The sequence below is a fragment of the Sphaerodactylus townsendi genome, linkage group LG12 (assembly GCF_021028975.2).
Source record: "Sphaerodactylus townsendi isolate TG3544 linkage group LG12, MPM_Stown_v2.3, whole genome shotgun sequence".
In the NCBI taxonomy this organism is placed as follows: Eukaryota; Metazoa; Chordata; class Lepidosauria; order Squamata; family Sphaerodactylidae; genus Sphaerodactylus; species Sphaerodactylus townsendi.
Genome location: NC_059436.1, coordinates 46,722,519 through 46,746,558, shown reverse-complemented (window position 1 = coordinate 46,746,558; position 24,040 = coordinate 46,722,519). Strand labels below are relative to the sequence as shown.

At 45.4% G+C, this 24,040-nt stretch overlaps 1 protein-coding gene across 4 annotated transcripts in view; it reads left to right on the top strand.

Annotated features, from left to right (window-relative positions):
* SLC25A25 (solute carrier family 25 member 25) overlaps positions 1-24,040 on the top strand; it is a 52,106-nt gene that overhangs the window by 9,374 nt on the left and 18,692 nt on the right. For 2 of the 4 annotated variants that reach the window (XM_048512606.1, XM_048512605.1), the window contains exon 1: positions 7,107-7,689. The exons of the other annotated variants lie outside the window; for them this stretch is intronic. In XM_048512606.1, coding sequence (XP_048368563.1) covers positions 7,471-7,689 — 219 coding nt within the window. In that variant the 5' untranslated portion in view covers positions 7,107-7,470. Of the gene's footprint in view, positions 1-7,106; positions 7,690-24,040 lie in introns of those variants that run through there. 4 annotated transcript variants of the gene reach the window in all.

Below are 24,040 nucleotides of genomic sequence, written 5' to 3'. Positions count from 1 at the left end.
TACTAAACTCATCTTCAGGGTTTTTTGGGGGGGTCTATTTATTGGTCTCTTGTTGCTTTCATCAGGGATCTCCAAACCAAATATAAAATGGCAGCTTTGATGGTATTTCTCTGTCATGGCACCACTGGTCCAACTTGAAATTTAATATAATTTGGGTGCAACGACTTCCTGTGGAACAGGCAACAATCTGTCATCATGTTGGTTAGTCACTGTCCTTTTCAGCATCCTGTCTCAATATGGCAATAGCCTTTTTTTTCTGGGTTGTACCACTTCAGACATCAAGTGGAAGCCCACATTCTTAATTGTCTTTCCATGAATAATTTCTTGAACATCACAGGTTAGTATTCTCCGATCTCCAGTTTTCTCTGAATGGAAGCTTTTCTTTTCTTTTTTTAAAGGGGCACATTCTAAATGAGAACTCCTCAGTCGGGAGTGGTATAATCCAGGCAGTCTGCGGGCCTTCAGTCTAAGGCTCGTTGAAGGTGACTTACATCACTTAAACTTTTAGATGGTCAAAACAAGGTCAATATGTGGAGCTGTTTAGTCTGTACAAACTGGGCAGGAATGCAAAAACTTTGAGTGATTCACGTTTCTGGAGCTTGGGTGCATAACTCCCTGTTTTAGATGTTCTCCCAGAATTACATGTTGGCTGCATTACTTTCACTGACTCTAGTTCATAAATTTTATGTTTTGGACATTTTTATCCTACCTTTTCCCCATTAAGGGATCCAAAACTGCTCTTAAAAATCACTCATATCCTTAAATGGCAGCTATTTTAGGATGGCTAGAATAGATGGTTGACAAGGCAGTGTATTAAACAAACCTAAGGATTTATAACCAACGGAGCAGACAATAGTTTGGCGCTAGCAGCATTTCCTGTTCAGCCACTTGAAGTCTGTCTGTGGCTGCCTTCTTTTTAAGGCATTTATAACGATGTACCCAGGTTTGCTTCTTTCCAGATTATAATCATGAGTAGCAAGTTGGATTTGGGGCAGCTGGTATTGCCTCTCTTAATAAATGTAATTTGCTCAATTCAACAAGCTTTATAACCTCCCCACCTTACTGTTGCCAAGAGCAATTCTGTGGAGAATAAATTCAGAGGGATGAAGGCGGAAGTTTTCCCTTGCACACATCCTTCTCCCAGTATTTATTCACAGGCAAAAGAGCATTTTGAAGAGTTCTCTTGTTCTAAAAATAAGAATTTGTTGCTGCCTTCTGGTTATGGAACAATAAGTGTTTTCAGTCGAAAGGGGAGCTGGATGTTGCGAAGCTATAAGCACAGTATCGTTGACATTTTGAATGGGGGGGGGGGGGACCTTCTTAACATGGTGCCAGAAATCTTCAGTGCATTTTATGTATTGATTTTATTGATTTTCTCCTCAAGTGGGAACCCAAAATGGTTTGTGATGTTTTTTCTCCCCCATTTTCTCCTTTTTATCGGGTAGATTAGGCTGAGTGAACTCAAGGTCACCCAGCAATCATCCCTGGCAGAGTGTGGATTTGAATCGTGGTCTCCCATACCCTGGTCAAACACTCTAATCATGGCAGCACACTGGCTGTCACTGGGTAACTATAAACCATGGTTTGCTTTTATCTGAGGAGACTGAGGGATCCTTAGGCTTAAACTCGTTTGCCTCCCTTCACATACGGCCAGTAAGCTAGGTAATATTGGTGTGGTGGCAAGCCATGATTTATCATTATGTTTGAACCAGAAAACTAACTTGTGTTAGTATATTGTCGAAGGCTTTCACGGCCAGAATCACTGGGGTGCTGTGTGGTTTCCGGGCTGTATGGCCGTGTTCTAGCAGCATTCTCTCCTGACGTGTGGCTGGCATGTTCAGAGGATCTGATAGTGGGAAAGGAAAGCAAGTGGACCTTTACTCACAGGTATATATACTCCACTTGCTTTCCAACTATCAGATCCTCTGAAGATGCCAGCCACAGATGCAGGCAAAATATCAGGAGAGAATGCTGCTAGAACACGGCCATACAGCCCGGAAACCACACAGCACCCCAGTAACTTGTGTTAGCCTCGCAAGCTGAGTTCTAAACAACGATTGATTCCCAACTTGGAATCTTGGCTTGCCAGGAGAATCCAGACCACAAACAAACTATGGTTTGCCATGGGCATGCTTAATTCTCTGGCTGTTTGTGATGACAGTAAGGAATACACAGACTTCACTATCACGGGATATCCGAACAAAGAATTTGCCAGTTTAATATTCAGTTTTGGAACATTTGTTTCTTAAAGCTGTAGGTGCTTCTCTCATCTTGGGGGATAAACCTAAAGTGCTTCTTTAGATTTCAGATTTCTCTACAAACCTAGACTTTTCTCAGGTTTCTAAAAAGATCTCCCCTGTCTATCCCTGCCCCCAGTCTCTGGATTTAAATATCCACAGATAGGGCCATGTTAAGACGGTAATGATGTCGATGATGATGATAAAAATTTCCAGTGCATTACGCCGGGGAAGTTCTGATCTTTTTACTTCATGTATCCATGAAAGGAGCCAAATTTGGGGGCTAATTTTGAGCAGGGAGGCTGCTTAGCAGATGGAAGAGTAAAATTTAAAGACCATCTTGATATTTGCTTGTTCTTTCCAAATGTGTCTGAACGTAGAGATCTGCCTCCTTACACAGGGCTTAGATTATTTGCAGCAATAAACCTGTGGATCCTGAGTCTTTTACGCTGCCTCCTTCCTTCATCCAACTGTCTAATTAAATTCTTGCACTTTGCCATTCTTTTAAAAGTTTTGGCTTGGATTTAGCAGACTCCTGCAAAATCAGGAGTCCTTAATTGGATGACTGCGTGCGAAGGGAGGCCTTGAAAAGCATGTTCAAACTCATGGATTCTCTGTGTTCGTTTGTGCAATATAAAATGTAGTTTTGTTTATCGCATTATCTCTGAATGTTGCCAGTGAACTGGGTATTTTCATGGCAGCCCAATCATTGTGCTCTTCTAACAGATAAGAGCCAGTGCGTTGCAGTAGTTACAATGTTGGACAAGGCCTGAGACAACCCAGTTTCAAATCCCCACCTGTCATGAAACTACTGATTGACTCTTGGCCAGTCTTTCTCAGCCTCCCTCATCAAATACTAAACAATACTAGAACCAGGGGGCACATTGAAAATTGGGGGGGGGGGGGGAGAGAATTAGGACTAATAAAAGGAAACATTTCTTCACGCAACGTGAGGTTGGTGTTTGGGCTATGCTGCCACAGGAGGTGGTGATGGCCACTAACCAAGCTTTAAAAGGGGCTTGGACAGATTTATGGAGGAGAAGTCGATCTCTGGCCACCAACCTTGATCCTCCTTGATCTGAGATTGCAAATGCCTTAGCGGACCAGGTGCTCAGGAGCAGCAGCAGCAGCAGCAGCAGCAGCAGCAGCAGCAGCAGGCCATTGCTTTCACATCCTGCATGTGAGCTCCCAAAGGCACCTGGTGGGCCACTGCGAGTAGCAGAGTGCTGGACTAGATGGACTCTGGTCTGATCCAGCAGGCTCTTTCTGATGTTCTTAAATACGGTTGATATGAAGTTAAAAACAGAATAGGGGACATCCATTCCCTGAGCTGCTTGTCGAAGGATGAGAGTTTAAAAAATGTGCTAAATAAACGTGGCCTCCCTTGTAATGTCAGATGGACTGGAGCCATCCCTCCTTGGTTTTGTTTTTAATAGATAAGCATTTCTTACTATGTGTCTTACATTAGATTCCCTGCATTAGTTTGAAGGCCTTCTATACTTTTTAAAAAGCCCGCATCCAAGAGGCATAGCAAAGAACAAATTCCATTCCGTTTTTTGTGCAGCCGTGAAACTCTTAACGTGTAACCTTGCAAGTGGTTTGGTGTGACCAAAGTGATACAGCTTCACACGGACGAGGTCAGGAAGCAATCACGTGGCACTGCGTGGTGCCTTATCTGCTGCCAGCAACTCTTCTTCCTCTTGGCTCAGTATTCTAGGAGAACTTTGAAGTGTGATGAGTCACTGCAGGAGTCATTTGGGGAAACAGCATTGCTTGCTCTTCTTTAGGGTTATTTGAGAATGAATGTGAACTATCTGGAAAGCAGCTAATTCCTTGCCCCTTCTTTGCTATGGGCTTCAGGAGAATTTTAACTTTCTGAAGTATGGGGATTTTTTTTGACTAAGCACTTTTGTGTTTATTTCTACTCAAAGTGATTTTTCTATCAAATGAATGAATTAATGAATTTTATTGTGGTCAAAGACCAATCCTTCCATAAAATTCCTTGATTTTTCTATCAAGAAATTGGGAGGGGGAGTCCTGGGAGGCTTTCCCCCCTCTCCCCACCCCCCCGTAGAATGTTGCATTTTCAGTACAAAGCACCGTAGTGAACTGAATTGAGCAGTACAGTGGTCCCTACTCAGGGGCATATCGTCTACACTAGGCAGGAAAGAGTGATGTAAGAAAGATGATTTGGATCTGGAAGGGTGTGGCTAGGGTTATTCAGGGAATGTATGTTCCTGGAATGGCGTGTTTTGAGAAGCAAATAGTAGTTGCTATCACCTGAACAGCAACAAGTTATGTGTGGGTACAATTTAAATACCTCATAGTCTTTCTCCCTGTGCTCCAAGTCCTGATTGGAGTGGACCACCAAAGCAAGGAAAAGTGACTATGGACCAAATGTGGCACTGCTGCATACATTATCCCCTGTTACCTCTCTAATATTCTCTCCTTTCCACCTTGTATATTGGACAAGGAGGCTGTTGTGGGGGTAGTTGTACCTGGACAAAACCTTTGGTAAGCTTGGTGCAAAAAAAATGAGAGTTCAGAAGAAAGAGCTTACCGATAACCCTCCTTAATCTAGTTCTGAACACAGATCAAGTGTGCAGTGAAACAAATTTCAAACTTAAATTTTTGAGAACTCTACTGAAACATGTGTGCTGTTGTCCTTGTGACACCTCCCCTCCCTCTTTCCTGCCTCTTTAGTGCAAGATCTTAATTGGGGCCAAGCAGCGCATTCAGTGGTGTCCTAAAGTACAGTCCTGCCTCGAACGTTCCGACATAGAATCATAGAGTTGGAAGAGACCCCAAGGGCCATCAAGTCCAACCCCCTGCAATGCAGCAACACATAATCAAAGCACTACGCATAATCAAAGCATATAATTGCTGTTTCCTTTATACCTCCCAAAGCACATATATAACATCTGGTCTGTATGAATGGGTTAGCAATGCAACAGCGTCTCAAACAATCTCATAAAACACTAAATGCGATCCCAAAACTCCTTCATTTGTCACTATATCACACAGATTTTTTACACTGAAGTGCCAGGACTTCATCCAAAATCTTACAATGGAATTTCATTGCTTTTATAATATAAAGCGTCACATGGTAGTGAAGAAGGGAAAATTCTCAGGATGGCTGTGGAATGAATAACCAACCGGGCAGCTTTGTAAACAGAACTTTTAAAGCAATTCATTACTCTCTGATGACACAGTCAGTTTGGAATTTTTGGACAACCTGCTCTTGATTTGTTCCTATAATTTGGCAACCTGCTTTGACAGTAGTAAGGGGATATAGCAAATCTCCTTTTCCTTGTTGACAAACTTATTGAGTTTGCTGCTAAGGTTTGGGCTGTACAGGCTCTCTTGCTTCACGTTTGTCTTACAGGCCCTTGTGATTTTTGCCCATTTGTAACTTTTTCATATATTTATTTGGATTTTGTCCTGCTTCTATTTCAAAGCCTCACACCAATGGGATTCAGTTCAGAGTATCTCACGTGTCCGCATGAGACATCTCACTCCTGAAGAATCTGGACGCGATAACAGTATACAAAACAAAGATGTAGTTCCACTGTTAAATCTCAGACACAGAGAGTTTGTCAGTGCTTCAAAGCATTCTAACATTTTTGTGCAATATGTAAAGTTTACTTTTTTGTCACTCTTCTGCACCCATAGGTTTGAAATGAAAGCCTGTAGTTTTCTCCCACACTCCATGAATAGATTGCCTGAGAAGATCTTAGCTCAGATTTCCACTTCAGTTTCAGATACCATTTCTTAAATTAAGTATGAGGATCTTGTGGGCATGTCAGGTATTGTTTGCTGCTAATCCACCATTTCTCAGCCAAAATCCCCAATGAAAAGCTATCTTGCCAGTTCTAGACTCTAGACAATACAGCTGGGAACAAATTCCAAATATTTGTCTTGTATTACAGTCATGAAACATGAAGCAATTATGAACATTGCATTCTGCAGTTTAGCCTTTGGGAAGGCAGTGTGGAGAGGTCATTTTTGCCTTCTGTGCTTGGAAATAAAGATGCCAAGATGATTGGCTCTTATTTCTGCTATCCTAGGATGAGGCGTTTATATTTGCATCTCTCCCAAAGCATGTAGAAAGTGGGTGGGTGGCCTAGTTTGAAGAGCTTATCTCCTTGTAGTTTCTTCCCTGGAAGGCTGGGGCGTGTTGTGGTTAAATCCTATCCCTCACTGATAACACCCACGGGTTGTGCCACACCCTTCTGAGATAATCTTGTTATCTGTCTTTCTTTTTAAGTTTTGACCCGTCAAGACTGTGTTGCAGGTTAACCACAGAGTCTGGGATCAGTCTGCCACAAGGTTATGCACTCAGCAAGTGGCAAAGTGGAGGCTTTCCTAACTGACTAAGCAGATGTTTCTCAGTGTGTGTGTAGGGATCACCTCTAGGCCTGTGAAAAGCAAATGTGTCGGCCCCCAAAAGCCATCTGCTTCATTATTAAAGGACAGTGATTCAGCTGAAGTTGTCTCGTGCGGCTCAAGAAAGAAAGGGAATTCCTTGATCTGTTTCAGGCAGTCCTATATGGGTCGTGGCTTAGATTGTTATGCCGGAGCATCTTTTGAATGGCGTCCTAGCCAGCCTGCCTACCTTTTAAGTGCTGCTCTCTTCCATTGATAGCCAGGTGATTCAGCCTCATCGTAAAGGTGACAGTCAGCACTCCTTGACAGGACTGTCTGGCTGCATGCTAGAAATTGTCCAGTCACACACCTTCCTGATTGGCTTAAGATGGCTGTTTTGAATAATGAACCTGTTAGTGTTGGCAGCTGTGATTGGTTGGGCACTGCTGCAGTGAGAATGCAGGCTGGATGCTCAGGGCTCGTTTCCTTTTGATGTGCATCGGGTGAGCTGGGAAGCACAGGTCAATCGGTGCAGCTGCCTGGCCTGAAAGGATCCATCTTCTTAGCTTTCTCAGGGCTGAGCCTTTTGCCTTTTTTCTCTCCCTCTTGAGGATTCCTGTGAATCGCCCGCACGCTGGCTTCATCCTAGGGGAGACTCTTTTGTGCTTTTGCCATTGACTGTTGGAGCGAACTGCTTGTGAGGCCAGACACGGCAGCACTAGCAGCAATTCCAAAGGCAGGAAACGTCTGCAGCAGCATGAGCCTCTGACGTTGCTGCCGCTGAGACTTCAATATTCAACAGAGCAGTCGCATCTTTCCGAACCGCTGGCTTTCAGGGGTTTCCCTTTCAGGACCTGAGCAAAAAGGGATGCTGCAGTGGCTTTGGCATTTTCTTTCCTGTCTTCTTTCGAGGGCTGTGTGCCAAGGCCCTGCTGAAGCAAAAAAGGATGCGCCGGCGGACTCTCCGGTTCCCAGCTCTGGGGAACAGGGGCCAAAGGTGGTGAGGAAGTCTCCCAAAGAGGCCAGTCCGTCTGAAAGGAGACCCACTATCCTGCTTGTGGTCGGACCCGCAGAGCATTTCCAACAGGTAACGTGGCTTCTAAATCCTGCTCAAGTAAGCGTGATCCGTACTAGCCTGAATAGGAACAAGATCTGTCTGCATGTTTTAGTAATGCTTTTACTTTACAGAGGTTGCCTCAGTGAGGAGGAGGGGCACATGACCTGGGGATTGGTAGGGGTTTAACTGTGAGAAGCACTTGGGGGTGGAGGGGGAGTGAATAGGTTGCCCTCTCCGAGTGTGACCTGTTTCATATTCCCCTTTGCCATTCAGCTGCTTCCTCGGAGATCAAAGGTCCTGATAGCACTGAGAGAAGTAGAAGGCTAAAAGAGGGAATCGCACTGAAAAAAGGATCTGAATAGAAGGGAAAAAAATGCATAATGCTGCATAAGAAAAATTGTGGATGGCTTTCCTGGCTTTGGAGACTGGCTGAGGTCAAAATTAATTTAGAGCCTGCAGCAAAGGAGGAATCCACAGGTTCCTCCTTTGCTGAAGGCTCTAAATTAATTTTGACCATAGCCAATCTCCAAAGACAGGAAAGCCTTCCACAATATATGCACAATGTATGGGGTCTGCAGTTTCTAACTATGTTAGATGCGGTAAGTGAATATAGTACCGTAGATGCAGTAGTGAACATTAAGTACCAATACCTTTATTGGCACAGAATTAAAACATACATATAGTCAGAAACATTTATAGAACGTTAAGTAGTTGATGTAATACTACTTGGGAGCAGTAATCCGGGACTGATTTCAAGTGGTCAGCTGGATGCAATTCAGACTTTTAAAATATTCATCTGTTTCCTCATGCTTTGTATGTGTAGCGTGATAAGGCATGATAACGGGGACTTTTCTGAGAGCACCGCCTTCCAGGTGTGTGTCAAGAGCTAAGAGTCTTACAGTGCAGGAGATAATAATTAAACCAGTACCGGCCCCATTTAATAATGCGATCTGGAGCCTTGGAGATAATTTCCCCATTTGTTTAATGCCTCAAAAAAGTTTTTGTTGCATGCAGCTGGCAACTAGAGGGTGCTGTTAAATGCTTGATGATTGTCTTATGTTCCTGGTTTGAAATGCTGGTTCTTGAGGCACAGTTTGAGATGGCTAAGATTGTGGCAGTAGTCATCACTCAGAAAAACATATAGAGGCATGAATCTACATATGCAGCAGGAAGAAGCAATAGATTTCTGAAGTGGATGACTGGTCAGTGTCATACAACAAGAGGTGAATACCTGTTCTGCTTCACTGCAAAAAAAAAAAAATCCCTAGAAGTAGAAAGCTAGTAACCCAATGTCAGACCCAGGATTCGAAAACAATAGAAACTGTAGATTTGCTCTAAAGTCTTTATTTTGAACCAAAAGGTAAACATCAGCAAACACTATTCTGAAGATCCCGAGCAAAACACTTGCCTGTGTCCCCCAACGTTCCCCACCCCCCTGTAGCCAAACGGTTCCCTCTACCCCTAGAACAGTGGTGGCAAACCTATGGCACGGGTGCCAGAGGTGGCACTCAGAGCGCTCTCTGTGGGCACGCGCGCACAGAGTTTGTTGTGGGGGGGAATTGCCCCCCCACATCTAGGCTGGCCTAGGCTGCTGGACTTGATGTGTGTACACCTCAGCGAGCAGGGAGGCTGGCGGGTCTGGTGCCTGTGCTCCAGGTGGTTGCTGCCGGTGCGGGGGGGGGGGGGGCGCAGAGGCAGCAAAGATGCTAGAGAGGTGCAGAGTGGCGCATGTGGGACTTGCTGGAGGCTACAGCAGGCTGGCCCCTGCTCGAGGGGGTTATTCTGGTTAAATTGTTGCGTTGGCACGTGCGATAAATAAATGGGTTTGGAGTTGCAATTTGGGCGCTCGGTCTCTAAAAGTTTCGCCATCACTGCCCTAGAACAAAGCATAAGAGAGCTGGGAACATTTCACACTTGATAGGCAGCTGCTCTTCCTGGCTCTGAGGCCGCAGACAGTGGGAGATCGATAACCGGACACCTGCAGAGAAGAAAGTCTTATAGTTCCCTTGCAAATGGCCGCCACCCCTAACTGTCAGGCTCACCTGAAACCCAGACTGCTTCTCGTCAAACAATACTTTTCCCTGTGCTATAGATTTTGTAGTGGGGAAACTTGAAGGCATCCTTTCTCCATGGCCTAAGGTGGTATAGTCCACTCAACTACTTCAGGATTTTGCCACTTTATTGTGCTGGTTGTGTAGAAGTGTCCTCAGTCTTTCCATTTTGGTTCAAATTCCAGCAACAGAAAGCAGATGGGGATAGTAGTTTCTAAGTCTGGGTGTACCATTGACAACATGAGTTAAATTTCTCAATTTTGATATTCTGGTATTTCAGAAAGTTGGATGAATCCCTTCTTTCCTGTTGAGGTTTCTAATAGGTAGATCCTTGACACTTTAACCTCACATTTTCCTGGCAGAGTTCTAGCATCTTCGTTCTGGCACTAGCTTAGAAACTTTCCCAACTTTCCTTTGAAGTTGTAAGCATTTGGTATTCTCACTACTTTCTAATCATTACAAAGATTACTTAACTTTAACATCATTGTCTCAGGTAAAAGAGGTAAATAAAGTTTGGCCAAAGCAGGGATGAAATGGGTTTTGTTCCTGCTTTGCCAGGCCGTGTCTCCAACACCCATTCTGTGTTCTCCTGTCATGTGATAACTGATTCTTGAGAAGATGATACTACTGAGATGCTATAGAAAGTGATGTACTGATGACATAGGAATAAGTAAAGACAAGACAGTTAAGTAAAGCAAGTTCCATGTTTTCCTCCTAGTTGATCAGGGATGATTGGGATGTTGATGGACATGATATATTGGTACAACTGTTGTGTTTATCAGTCACATTTCCCCTTGTCACCCCTGGCTTCTGTTTTAGCTATCATAGAGCTTAATTCTGGAGTTCAGCTGCTTTCTTTGTAATAAGCTTTTTTAGCCATCACCCACCCAACTGATAATCTTGATTGATTTGCCCTTTGTTAGCTGTAATATTAAATACTTTACTATGCTGCTCCCATAGTACATTTTCTCCTTCTGTGTTCTACCTTGTGGAGTAGTAATGGTTGTCCTCCCTAATAATTAACCATAAACCAGTTTTCAGGATTCACAGTGTGAAAAGCAACAGCTGGCTGAGGCCTCTTCATCAGTGTATTGACAGAGAGCTTGTTGGTTTACCAACCATTCTCCCTGTCTATAGATGCTTTCTGGCATACTAGAAAAAACCCCTCTTCTACTGTAGGTGGGGGACATCTTAGATGGGTGTCTTCTCCACCGATAGCAAGGAGGCAGGAAACAGTCAAAAATTGGCCGTGTCACTTCCTGTCTTCAATGGACCCTTCCTGAGTATTTATAAATCAGTTCCTAATTAATCTTCCAATGCAGACAAAACATTATTCTATTATATAAAAAGCTAACCATGGTGGCGACAACTCACTCCCAGCCAGTCGCCACACACACAGCTTGGGGGCAGAGCTTACAATGGGTAAAAAAACAGCACAAACAAAACAGTGGATTGTGGCCATTACTCAATTTCTTGCACTTGGTTTTCTCCAGCACTGCTGAATAATTACAGCCACTGAAGCTGTGTGAGAAGGAGCAGGCATGAGCCACTTTCCGCGGGAGGGTCGCAACTGTTAACGTCACAATACATATGTCTGAGAAGAGGAGGAGAAGGAGAAGTGAGCTGGTGACACAGGGCTGAGGGGGGAGGGAAGGCAGGATGGGTCACTGCCCTCAGTGGGTGCCATTAACTCTTGTGTTCCAGTGCAGGCATCTGGGAAGAGGATGAGGATGACCAGGGAGCTGATGTCATGGGACCGGGGAGTGGGAGAGAAAAGGCAGGAGGGGTTGGCCCCCTTAGTGTGTGCCATTAACCCACCAACAGTTTCCCAGGGCTTGTTGTATTTGTTCGGACAACAGGCTTTACTGCTAGTTCCACATGTTCCTTGAAATTGGGTAGCACATAGGTGTCAAACCCGCAGCCCTCCAGATGTTATGGACTACAGTTCCCATCATCCTCTGCCAGCATCATGCAGATTGTACACGGAGGGGGCAGATCCTGCTGATCCACTGCGCTACCGGCAATACTGTCTTCTGGTTTCTCCAGGGCCTCTTGTGTCAGCAGAAGACTTCTTGCTCTGGAGGAAAGTATCACCATTTGTGAACGAGACCGGTAGGTCTCAACCCAGCAGTCCACTTCAGTGTGGATTGCAAGGGAATTCCCCTCTAAGTACGTGAACTTCTTGGTCCTGACACCAAAGCTCTGGAACTCTCTTTCCAGGGAGGTAAACCCGTCCCCTTCTGTTGCTGTCCTCTTCAAGTGAGAGAAGACTTTTGTTTTGCATTTCCTCCATGATCCCTCTTTCCTAACCAGCGTTTTAATTGCTATTTTTATGTTTCATCTATTTTACCTCTGTTTTTAGTTTTAACAATGTGTGTTAAAGGGGGGGGAGTTGATTTTAAGGGGCCTAAAATGGGATTTTGTCATGTAAGTTTTAAATTGTTACCTGCTTTAATGACCCTTGTCAGGGCAGAAAGGCGGGGTATGAGTTTTGTAAATAAATAATAAATAAATAACCGAACGGAGCCCTGTGGCCCAGAGTGGTAAGCTGCCGTATTGCAGTCATGACCTGAGTTTAATCCTAACGGAAGTAGGTTTCAGATAACCAGCTCGAGGTTGACTCAGCCTTCCATCCTCCTGAGGTTGGTAAAACGAGTACCCAGCTAGCTGAGGTTAAAGCGTGGATGAATGGGGAAGTCAGCGATCAACTACCCCATAAAACATAATCTGCCTAGTCAACGTTGTGATGTGAAATCAGCCCCTGCGTCAATAAAGACCCAGAGCCTGCAAAGGCGGATTGCCTTTACCTTTCATTCATGGAAGTTTATTCAGCGCTGTTATGAATGCTGCAGTATTTTTTTTTCTTCAGGATTACTTTATCATGTGGGGGCACTTGTTTTTTTTTTTTTTTGGAAGGATCTCTAGGGCAAGCATTAGCTGACGTGAATGAAATGCTGAGGATTGCCGGGGATAAATGGCTTTATTGTGCTACTTAGCGTGAGTGGGCTCCACAGTACATTCTGAGGCGGCAGTTCAAGGACAAAGAACCTCTACAACTCCGGGGCTTGGAAACGTTAGGTGTTAAATGTTAGGTAAAGGCAATTTGTGCCTGTGTATATGCACACAGATATTTTTCATTTCATTACCTTTATTGGGCATAAGATAAAACAACCATCGGACTGACAATAACAACAGTAGAAAAGGTTATTAGGTGATCAACAGGAGTGCGCAGTTGCGATCAAAGCCGTTGCCAAAAACTTTGCTACGTCTGCGGTTCTTTTAGTGCAGCAGTCATTCAAAAGCAAGACTTAGCTTGTCTTGGTCAGAAGTGGCAAGACATGAATTAATATGAGGTTCAGTGTAGCGACCCCTGAGTTCTGTGCGGCGGGAACAATACAGGAGTATATGAGCAGTTGTTTCCACTTGGTTGGGCGAATATTGACAAGTTCTTGCTTGTAAGGGGACCTGAAGGAATCTGCCACGGCAGAGGGGAGGACATTTCGACGAGCTTGCATAAAGAAACGTCTCAGAAATGGGGATGAGAGATTTTTGAAGTAGGCCGGAAGGGATCCATCAGGTGGAAGAAGTCCATAGCTCAACGATGAGCAAGGCCTACACACAGATATGTAGTTGATGACAAACAGCATTATTAATAATAACAATATAATATTCTCTTTAAGAACCAGTTGCTTATAATTCATAGGACCATTCTGTGCTTGGTGGTCATGCGGTGGTTTTCTGAAGTCACTGGGTAAGTGTGTTCACATGAGGTAGGAAACGTACATTTGACCTGATTTATCTGACTCTTGCTGAAGGCAAAGAATGGGATCCTGGAATCTCTGCTGAGAAGTCTTCAGTGAGCATGTCTTGTGGACATCACATTTGAGTGCAGATTTTCCACCCCGTGTGCAGCCACACAGCTGCTTCAAGCAACTCTGCTCCAGCACTGACTATTTAGTTGAAAGGAAACAGTCTTAAAATAAAACAGGAGCGTGCAAGTCAGTGGGGATGAGGCAAGTGCCATTCTGGTACCTGTTGCTACAGAAGCAGCAAAGCTGGTCAGAACTGCTTGGCACAACAATTCTGGTCCTTTCTGGAATATTTATCCAGCTCCCATTCTGAGACATTGGCTTCATTTATTGTAGCTGTGATGGTACCCAGTGAAATACATGCAAAAGAGTCCCTTGGGGAATGGGGCGGTCTACAAATCTAAACAATCAATCAGTCAATCAATCAATAAAAGCAGCTATGCCACTGGAAAGAATATCAGTTAAAAGCATTTACAGAGTAGGTAGTATTTTATTATCATTGTATTACCAAAGACAATGTTAAATTTTGTATTTGTGTTTTGTACCCGTTTGCAACAGAAATGAAGTTGAATGTTTGGCCAAAGAGTGTTGGGGACATCAGGGGCATTCCTTTCCCAGCAGTCAAATAGAACGAATGTAGGTTGTAAGTTACAAAGGTTTGTCACCCAACCGCTTGGGTATGCAGCAGTACTGCAGGAGCGAGGGGAGGGGGCGTGTCTTTTCTGTCTTTTTCCAGGTTTTGGTCTATGTCAGGTAGAGGCAAATTATTGCAGTAAAAAAGGGCAGGATGCTGTCTTCGGCAACCAGCATGCTGCCATTTGAGGTAAAATGTGAAGCCTGCAATCTCTGAGGGACTGGGCATGTACCCAAGCTTTGGATGTCCACCAGTATCATCTTAAATGTCTGTCTGCAGATTAATTCTGTTCACTCAGAGTTGGCAGCTTAATGCCAGAGAGAGGGTGTACTTTCCTCTGGTTTGGATGAGAGGTTGGGGATGAGGCTGAGAGAAGTGAGGAGACTGAAACTTGTGCGGCATGCTTTGACTGATCTTTTAAGAGGATCTGGATTTTGAGAGTGGATCCTGTTTTCCGTGGGGACAGACATCAGAGAGGGGAACAGGTTAAGCCTGGTTAGGTAACAGAAATAAAAGGGCATAGTTTATAGGCTGGTCATTAAAAAGGGATCTAAGTGGTCCAATAGGAAAATGGGATGAACGTGTGCCAATAATGGGGCTTTTTAGTTTGGTCAAACCCTGAAATTTGGGACAAGTTTTTGAGTCTTTTATCACATGATACTTGTGTAAAACTCAGAGCTTAGCACTAAAAGGAAGTTAGGATGGCATTAGCTGATCTAATTAAGGATTTTGATTTCAAATACCTTTAATGGCATATAAATAGTTTAACATTAACATTGCAAGATAATAACAGCCTTTACAACTTCTGACGAGTTAAAATAACACCATTTAAAAATGTAGCCACCGCTTCCAACAGCTCGTAGTTGTGGCTGTTCAAAAGACATATAACCTTCTGTTTATCTGTAATGCCTTCACTTCCATTCAGAAAGGGGATTATATGCTTCTTCCTATCTATCTCATAAAAAGGACAATTCAACAGCATGTGAGATACTGTTTCCACAGAACCCATGCCACACGGGCATTTCCTTTCTTTATGTGGAATTCCAAGGTGGTTAATTAAGGAGTTAGAACACCTTTATTATGAGGAAAGGGGAAAGAGTCTGGAACTTTTCAGTGTAGAAAAAAGACAGATGAGAAGGGACATATTAGAAGCTTGTGAAATTATGCATTGGATGGAGAAAGTGGATAAAGAGATTTTTTCTCTCTCTTACCATAATACTTCTTGGGGGGCACCCAGTGGAGTTGATGGGCAATAGATTCAGGACATAAGAAATATTTCTTTACTCCTTGAGTATTTGAACTTTGGCATTCCCTGCCAGTAGATGTGAAGATGACCATGAGCATAGATGGTTTTAAAAGGAGATTAGACAGATTCATAAAGAAGAGGTCCATTCTTCACTAATAACCAGGGGGACTGAAGGAAACCTCCATATACAGAGGATGCTAAGGAGGGTTAGCCTCTATATCAGCGGTTCTCAACCTGTGGGTCACGACCCCTTTGGGGGTCGAATGTCCCTTTCACAGACTCTCTGCATCAATGTTTTCTCCATCTGTAAAATGGATACATGTTAGGGCTGGGGGTCACCACAACATGAGGGACTGTATTAAAGGCTCGCGGCATTAGGGAGGTTGAGAACCACTGCTCTATATCCTGGGTTTATTGACCATCCAGTGTGATTGGTTAGCAGCTGCGTGAAATAGGTTGCTAGACCAGATGGCCCGCTGGCCTGATCCAGCAGGGCTGCTCTTGTATTCTTATGTAATCTTTTGATATTTATTGCTTCAGTCATATGAATAGTGTTCCCCTCCCTCCATCCCAATAAAAAGATAGTGTTCCTTGTCCATGTAACATTTATACGGTTAACTTGCACGATTAGGAAAAAGACATCATGATGGGGACAAAATATAATTGAAATGGGTTAAGGCCTTACAGTCAGACACCGACAAAATTAACCTGAACTAGATTGTATCGGGGCGCTGTTGTACACCAGCTGAGCTACTATTGTGGAGAGAAGATGGAGAAAATGAATACAGCATGGCATGTTTTGTGCTAGTAAAGTCATATTTTCTTTAGAAACACAGACACTGATTGGGGTGCTGTGTGGTTTCCGGGCTGTATGGCCGTGTTCTAGCAGCATTCTCTCCTGACATTTCGCCTGCATCTGTGGCTGGCATCTTCAGAGGATCTGGCATCTTCAGAGGATCTGAGGATGCCAGCCATAGATGCAGGGGAAACATCAGGAGAGAATGCTGCTAGAACACGGCCATACAGCCCGGAAACCACACAGCACCCCAGTGATTCCGGCCGTGAAAGCCTTCGACAATACACAGACACTGATTTTATGTGTCCATCCAGTCTGTTCGCCTTTCTTTATTTGTTCACCTTCCTAGCTCCCCTCCCCTCCCCTCCCCTTCTGGACTTTGAATTCAACTGCCAGGCCAGCAAATAGCAGTCTCATGATTAGTTGGAAGTGTTATGTGCTGACTCTGTGTGCAATCATGACCACATCTGTCTTGGCCAACACCTAGCCGTGATGGTGTTGAAGACTATAGCATATGGATGTGGAGGCTACTCTCCTCAAATGTGTCTAATACTTATTTTATTTGTGGGAGAACTGTCTTAACAGAGAAGGCACATTTTAAAACCACATGCACTGGTGTTTTAAAAGTTTATTCCTGTTGTCCTATATCAGTGATGGCGAACCTATGAAACGGGTGCCAGAGGTTGCACTCAGATCCCTCTCTGTGGGCACGCAGAGTTCATCATGTGGGGGGGGGAATCACCCCCCCCACACACACACACATCTAGGCTGGCCTGGCCCCCTGGGCTTGATTATTAGCATTAAACCTGAGACCTAGTTTTGGGGAAACAGTATAGGTAACCCTGTTAAGCGCTGTTAAACCCCACTGATTTTCATGCAAAGAACTAAAGCATGATCCTTTACCTGGGAGTAAGCTCGGTTGCTGGCAATGGGTCTTGCTTCTGAGTAAACCCTCCTAGGGTCGTGATTCACCCGTTTGAAGAGTTGCATGGTTGCTTCAAAGCAAAGCCACCCTCAACCACCTAGCTTACTCCCGAGTAACGCACACCTCAGAGCCAACCATTTTTTCTAAACTAAAACCTCAGCATTCAAGTTAAATTGCCATGTTGGCACTTTGTGATAAATAAGTGGGTTTTGGGTTGCAGTTTGGGCACTCGGTCTCGAAAAGATTTGCCATCACTGTCCTATATAATTAAACTGTGTTCTGTGTGGGCTCACAAAACGTGGGGAGAGAATTAAACTTCATCCAACTTTGCCACTGTGAAGTTGTTTCACTGTGTTATGTATGTTCTTCTTCTCTTATTTTATGGTGTTTTTACGGGGTGGCAAACATTGCCGGATTCACCACCAGATCTCGTGACTACTACCTTTAAGGCCTTATTCAGGTTTATTCCAGTGGATAGGGACACGTTATAAATTGTGCTGGTTTGGGACAGCTGTGGAAACTTCCATAACTTTTTGAGCGCAAGGCATTCTCCCTCTCCCTAAGGCTAATGTTTTTCTTCTTACCCTGAGCCTCTCTGCTCAGTCTCTCTTTGACAACATAGTATTGCTTTCAACCCACAGTAAGGGTTTGTCAGGGTGAGTCATAAATACCAAAGCCATGCATCCTGAAAGTCTTGCTTTAGACTTTGTCCGTTTCCCCTACCTTCTATGGCCTTAGGGGCTAGAAACTTGTTAATTTAAAAACAAAACATGAGAAAATTGCATGTGTTGGATGCCCAATACAAGTTTGTGTTTATGCAGTTGCATAGTACTGATAGTCCCGATGACCTCCCCCGAAGTGAGATCAGTAGATGAGGTGAGTGAGTTTGGCGGGGTTTATTTATGTTCTGGCTTAGATGCAGGAGAGAAGAAATATGTATTATAGGACAGCTACTTTAGTGTCACAGAAAGGCACATGGAAGAGTTTCTGGTATCTTTGAGTTTTGCAGATCTTGGAAGCCCACCAGGCAGAAAGATGTGGAGCAAATGAAGTTTGGGATTTGAGAGTGACTCAGAGGGATTCAGGAAAAAGAAAGACAGAAGTATTGGAGTTTACCACAGAGAAGCAGCCGATTAAAAGGATAAATGGTAAATGTTTATTAGGAAGTCTTGAGGATAGTAAAGAGGGAAAGGTAGCATGCTGCTGCCTTGATAGCTAGGAAGAATCTCTGCAGCCAACTTCTGAGAAGACCAGAGGTGTCACAAAAGGACGGAGGGGTCAGTCACTAACTTTACAGCCCTCTCTATCTTCTTTGCTCATTAGACATTGCTACATCCAGCAAGCTGCCCATTGCAAAGGCAAGCAATTGTGTCGTGATGAGAAATGTTTACCTGCAGGTCTCTGGTCAATGATGGTCTAGTTCTTGGTGATGTTTCGCACCTGTGCTTGGCTGTGCCACTTGACACTACAGGTGGAGCTCACGTAAGTGAATGTTCTTGCGTATAAAAAGTTCCCCAACATTAAAAGTTCTAAACTGGGGTGCTAGTTCAACCATCTAAGATGCTAGTGTTTTGGTTGTTGTGTGTTTTCCAGGCTGTGTGGCTGCGGTCTGGTAGTTTTTGCTCCTAACGTTTTGCCCCCGTCTGTGGCTGGCATCTTCAGAAGCATGTCACAGAAGATGTCAGCCATAGATGTGGGCACAACATTAGGAGCAAAAACTATCAGTACACAAGGAAAACACCACGGCAGCCAGTTCATTCCAACTGTGAAAACCTTCAACATGCTATACTCTTTTCCACTGAAAGATAAAAGTAAAATTTTATATTAATCCACCACATGCTGGACCTTCTGTGTTCTAGAATGCTCTGCTTAGGTCCTAGTGCCTACTGTAGTTCTGTCCCCAAGGCACGGGGACCCGAGCGAAGCATTCTGGAACAAAGAAAGTCCAGCATGTGGCAGATTAATAATACAATTCTACTGTAGCCGTGGGACATCTGATTGGGTGTCTTCTCTACCAATTGCAGAGAGGCAGGAAGTACTAAAACTTCTTCTCCATGTATTTCCTGTCGAGGTCACTTCACCTCAGTATTCTCCTGCCTCTGCAGAGGGTAGACGTGTGATTCAGGCTCTGTAGAACCCTTTATCTTATATATGTTCCCTTGTCCGGCCTGTTCGCCTGAGTTTGTCTTGTTGGTTCTTAACCGTTTGTTGGTGAGAGTAAAAGGGCTTTAAGTGGGCCTTTGGGCAACCGGAAGCGCCAGGGAAAGCGCAGGTGAACTATCACCTCAGAGTTTCCCGCCGTTTTTAACGGTCGCCATTATGGACGCTAGGTCCTTTTCGCCCGAGAGGGAAAATTTCACTGGTTCCTCCGCTGAGCCGACGCTGCTTCCCAAGAAATTTGACCGCCCCAGACGACGTAATAGCTGGGAGGCCCCCGCGCGGCCCAAGCGCCAAACGACGAAGAAATTCGGGTAAAAAAGGCAGCAAACAAAAGGGCGCTGACGGATGATTCAGGCGGCAGCACCGCTTAAGAAGAAACGGAGCTGCCTTCCCAGGGCTGCCGAGCAATAAGCTCCGCGACCGACTCCTCCAGCCTTCCCAGGGCGTGGGAGCAGTCGCGTCTTCCGGCGGGTGGCGTGTCTGGCGGGGCGGCCCGGTCCACCGACCTCCAAAGGCAAGTAACGGGGGCCCCAGAGGGAGGCGAGACGAGCGGAGGCCAATTGACCCCAGTTGCCAACTGGATGAATGCCCCTCCCGACGCCTTTGCTGACTTCCTCGGAAGAAGCTGATTGAGAAGAAGGCTGATGGACGCTAGAGATCAGCGGGCCTGGCTGCCACTCCGCCCCTCAATTACAAACACAGTCCCATAGAAGGCTACCCATAGGTCCCTCAGGAGGACCGTGGGCACTTTCGAAGTAGGGACTCCCATATCCTTCCCTATGGGGGGGAAGAAGAGGGATTGCTCAGGATATGGTGGAGAGAGTGAGGAGGAAGATAGGTTCTCTGACACGAGGAGAGGAAAGCACTGGAAGTGGCAGCAGAACAATCTGCTCAGGGGTTTTGCAAACTGGAAGATATCCAGATGTTGATTGATAAAAGCGATCTCCGGCTCTGAATTTAAGAGATGCAGAAGATGCTGAGGAACAGCCACTTCAATCCTCCGCTCCCACGTCAAATAAACCTGTAAAAGGTTACCCAAAAGGTGATTTGACATATTTTCCACATGAGAATGACAAAGTTAAATTCTTTCCAGTGCCAGAGTGCTTTTAGTATAAAAGAATCCATAGAGAATGGCTAAATCCCACCGCCAACAAGGGTCTGCCCCAAAATTTCAAAAAGAAATATCTTATGCCCCAACAGTTCCACGTATTACTTCAGAACCCACCAGTGGACGCACCGGTGGCAGTATTACATTCTGGAGCCCTAGTGGCCAAAGAAGGCGAAGGTAACATAAAAGACCCGCTTGATAGAAGGTCGGAGGCAGCTCTGCGCAGATCACATGAGTGGCTGGCAGCTGCCATCAAAACACTGACACCATCTTCTACGGTGGCCAGGGCCACCATGGTCTGGCTCAAAAGGTTGCTGGAAATGATCCCAGTTGAGGCCCGGGGCATTAGGGAAGGCATCGAGCGAGTATTGGTGGCCAATTCCTTCATAGCAGATGCCACCTTCGATGCAATGGCCCTAGTGGCGAGATCCTTGGCTTCCAATATGGTAGCCAGACGTAATGCCTGGATTCGCCCGTGGCAGGCAGACACTATTTCTAAACACTTAGTCACTGGATATTCCTACTACGGTGGGGCCCTGTTCGGCAGGGACTTGGAAGAGGTCCTAGTCCAGACTAAGGACAATAAGAAGACAATGCCGAAGTCCATCCGGGGCCCAGACAAGTCGTCCAACCCCTCCAGGTTTACATTTAGATCTCATAAGACACTGCCTAGGTTTCAACGAGAGGGCAATAAGCCCGCCTGGCAGTCGAATAATTCCTTTCGGAATTTCAAACAACCTTACAGACAATACAACAAGCAAGGAAAATCTTTCCCTGCCGCAAAAAACAAACAATGACTACAGCAGCATTCCGGTGGGAGGTCGCCTTCAAAGCTTTCAACACGTGTGGCAGGGCAATCACGTAGACCGGTGGACCAGGGAGGTAGTTTCCTCGGGATACGTGATAGAGTTCAACAGCATCCCTCGCCACCACGTGATGATCTCCTCAAGTATCAACAGATCCCATCAAAATAGACAGGTGGACCTTTGAGAGCCGCATTTCCCCATTTGTTACAGATGCCGTGCTTTGATAGAACCCGGGGCTCCCCACAGCTGGAGTAGAAATTATCAGGCACTTATTCTCATTTTTTACGGTCCCCAAACGAATGGGGACTGGAGGGCCTAATCCTAAATTTGAAACGCTTCTTAAACAAATTCCATAAGAATTCCTAAGTTCAGAATGGAGACCCTTTTCCCCGGTCGATCAATCGCCTTCTTCATTGCATGGCATCTCATGGACCTCCTTAGATTTAACCGAAGGCGTACTACACATGTACCGATGACACCACAGGTAGCCCACCGGAAGTTCCTTCGGGTCTTAGATTCGGGACCAACACTTCCAGTTCAAGACCTTACCGCTTGGTCTGGCCACGGCTCCCAGGACTTTCTCAAAGGTGCTTCTTGCCCCGGTGACCTTACTAAGAGAACAGGGGATCCATTATTTACCCCCCTATCTGGACGACTTACTAATTCGGTCCAGATCCGTCCAGCAACCTCGAACAGACGTAATTACAGTGCGGGAAACCCTGTCCATGCATGGATTTATCGTAAACTTAGAAAAAAGCTCCATGCTTCCATCTACAAGGCTAGAACATCTTGGGGCCATAATCGATACGGTACAAGACTCTCTGTTCATTCCAGAGGAAAAGATCAAGAAAATTCAACAAACAACTCGGGAATTGATGGCCAACAAAAGACAATCTCTCCTCAAACTAGCAAGTCTCTTGGGTCTATTCATTTCCGTAATCGACTTACTACAGTGGGCCCGATTTCACGCCCGACCTCTTCAACGTTTCCTCCGCATGTACCAACTCGACATCATCTGGAAGAGGGACAGGAAGGTTTCCCTACCCCTATCGACACGCCAGAGTCTCTTGTGGTGGACAATTCGAGACAATCTGACACAAGGAAAACGCTACCTGTATCCGGACCGTCCACAACTATTCACGGACGCCAGCCTCCAAGGGTGGGGAGCTACGCTCAACCAGGAGGTAATCCAAGGGAGATGGTCCAAGGAAGAGTCGATGATGCACATCAACCTGCTGGAAACTCGGGCAATCTACCTGGCCCTCCAACACTTCCTTCCGAAGCTGCGTTACCAACATGTGATCGTATGGACGGACAATGTAACGGCCAAAATGTACATCAAAAATCAGGAGGGGTCACGGTCCTACTCTCTCCACCGGGAGGCCGGGAAGATCCTACAGTGGGCAGAACTGAACTTAGCATCCCTACAGGCTTTGCACATCATAGGCAACTCCAGAATACCGCGTGCAGATTGGCTAAGCAGACAACAGATTTTAACACGAAGTGGCGCCTCGACCCACAACGGGTTCGGTTCACCAACTGCAAAGTCTTTCGGCCACCCGGGAGGTCGAGACCCTCTTCGCCACTCGAGACAACACGGGTCATCCACCGTGAATTCATGACCCGGAGCTAACATCCATAAGCTGCTGGCGCAACGGACGCTCTCAGCGCACCTTCGCCTGCGTTCCTACTTTACTTTCCTCCGTTCTTCACTAATTCCTCGCCTGCTTCTCGGGAAGTTACCGCGGAAGGAGCATCGGGTGATCCCACATTACTCCGAAGATGGGCCTTCAGGAGGCCGTGGTTTTCCACCATACAAGAACTGGCCACGTCTCCACCGATGACCATTCCCATCAAGTTCAACCTGTGCCAACTCAGGGACCACTGGTGCACCCGATCCCTAATGGCTCAAGCCATCCTCGACCGCTTGGGTTTTGATGGCGGGCTAGCTTGACGAGGAAAGCGCTATTCTAATCAAGCTCACAGGAGACCATAATTAGCATGCCAGACGACAATCTACCACCATACGGATTTAATAAACTCGGGCCATGGAAAGCTGCTTGTCAAATGGTAGCCGATTATAAAACGAGTAGATCCAGTAGATCCATCCTTTTCTTCTATCCTCGAATTCCTACAAAACGGATTCGCCTTGGGTTTCAAATGTTCTACGCTACGTGAGGGCAACTTTAGCAGCTCTTAAGCGACTTGTTATACTCAAATCCATAAGCAGGTGTACACCTGACACGACACAGACATCCGGACATTTTGAACTTTCTAAGAGGAGTCCGTCTTTCACGACCAGCGGTGGCACACAGGTTTCCCTCCTGGAGGTTACACGCAGTGTTGACAGCCCTTACTAAAGCCCCCTTTGAACCTATACAAACAGTTCATCTGAAATGGCTCAGGATGAAGACCTTATTTCTGATCGCCATAACATCGGCAAGACGGGTATCAGAACTGCGGGCCCTGTCGGTAAATTCCAAATTCTGTGTATTCCACAAGGATAGAGTGTGCCTTCGCACAGACCAGACTTTCATACCCAAAGTTAATTCTAGCTTTCATGTTCGGCAAGAGATTGTAATTCCTAACTTCATGCCTAACCCCAACCACCCAAAGGAAAAACTTTGGCACACGTTGGACGCTAGGCGGGCTCTAAAAGCCTTCATCATTAGGACGGAAAGTCTACGCAAGACCGAAAGCCTATTCATTAACATAAATCCTCCCAATCTTGGATCGCAAATGTCGAAAGCTGCAATCAGCAACACTCTGAAAGCATGTATCTGTGAAGCGTACAAGGCATCTGATCTCCCTATACCTAACGGAGTCACGGCCCTTTCTGTTCGCAA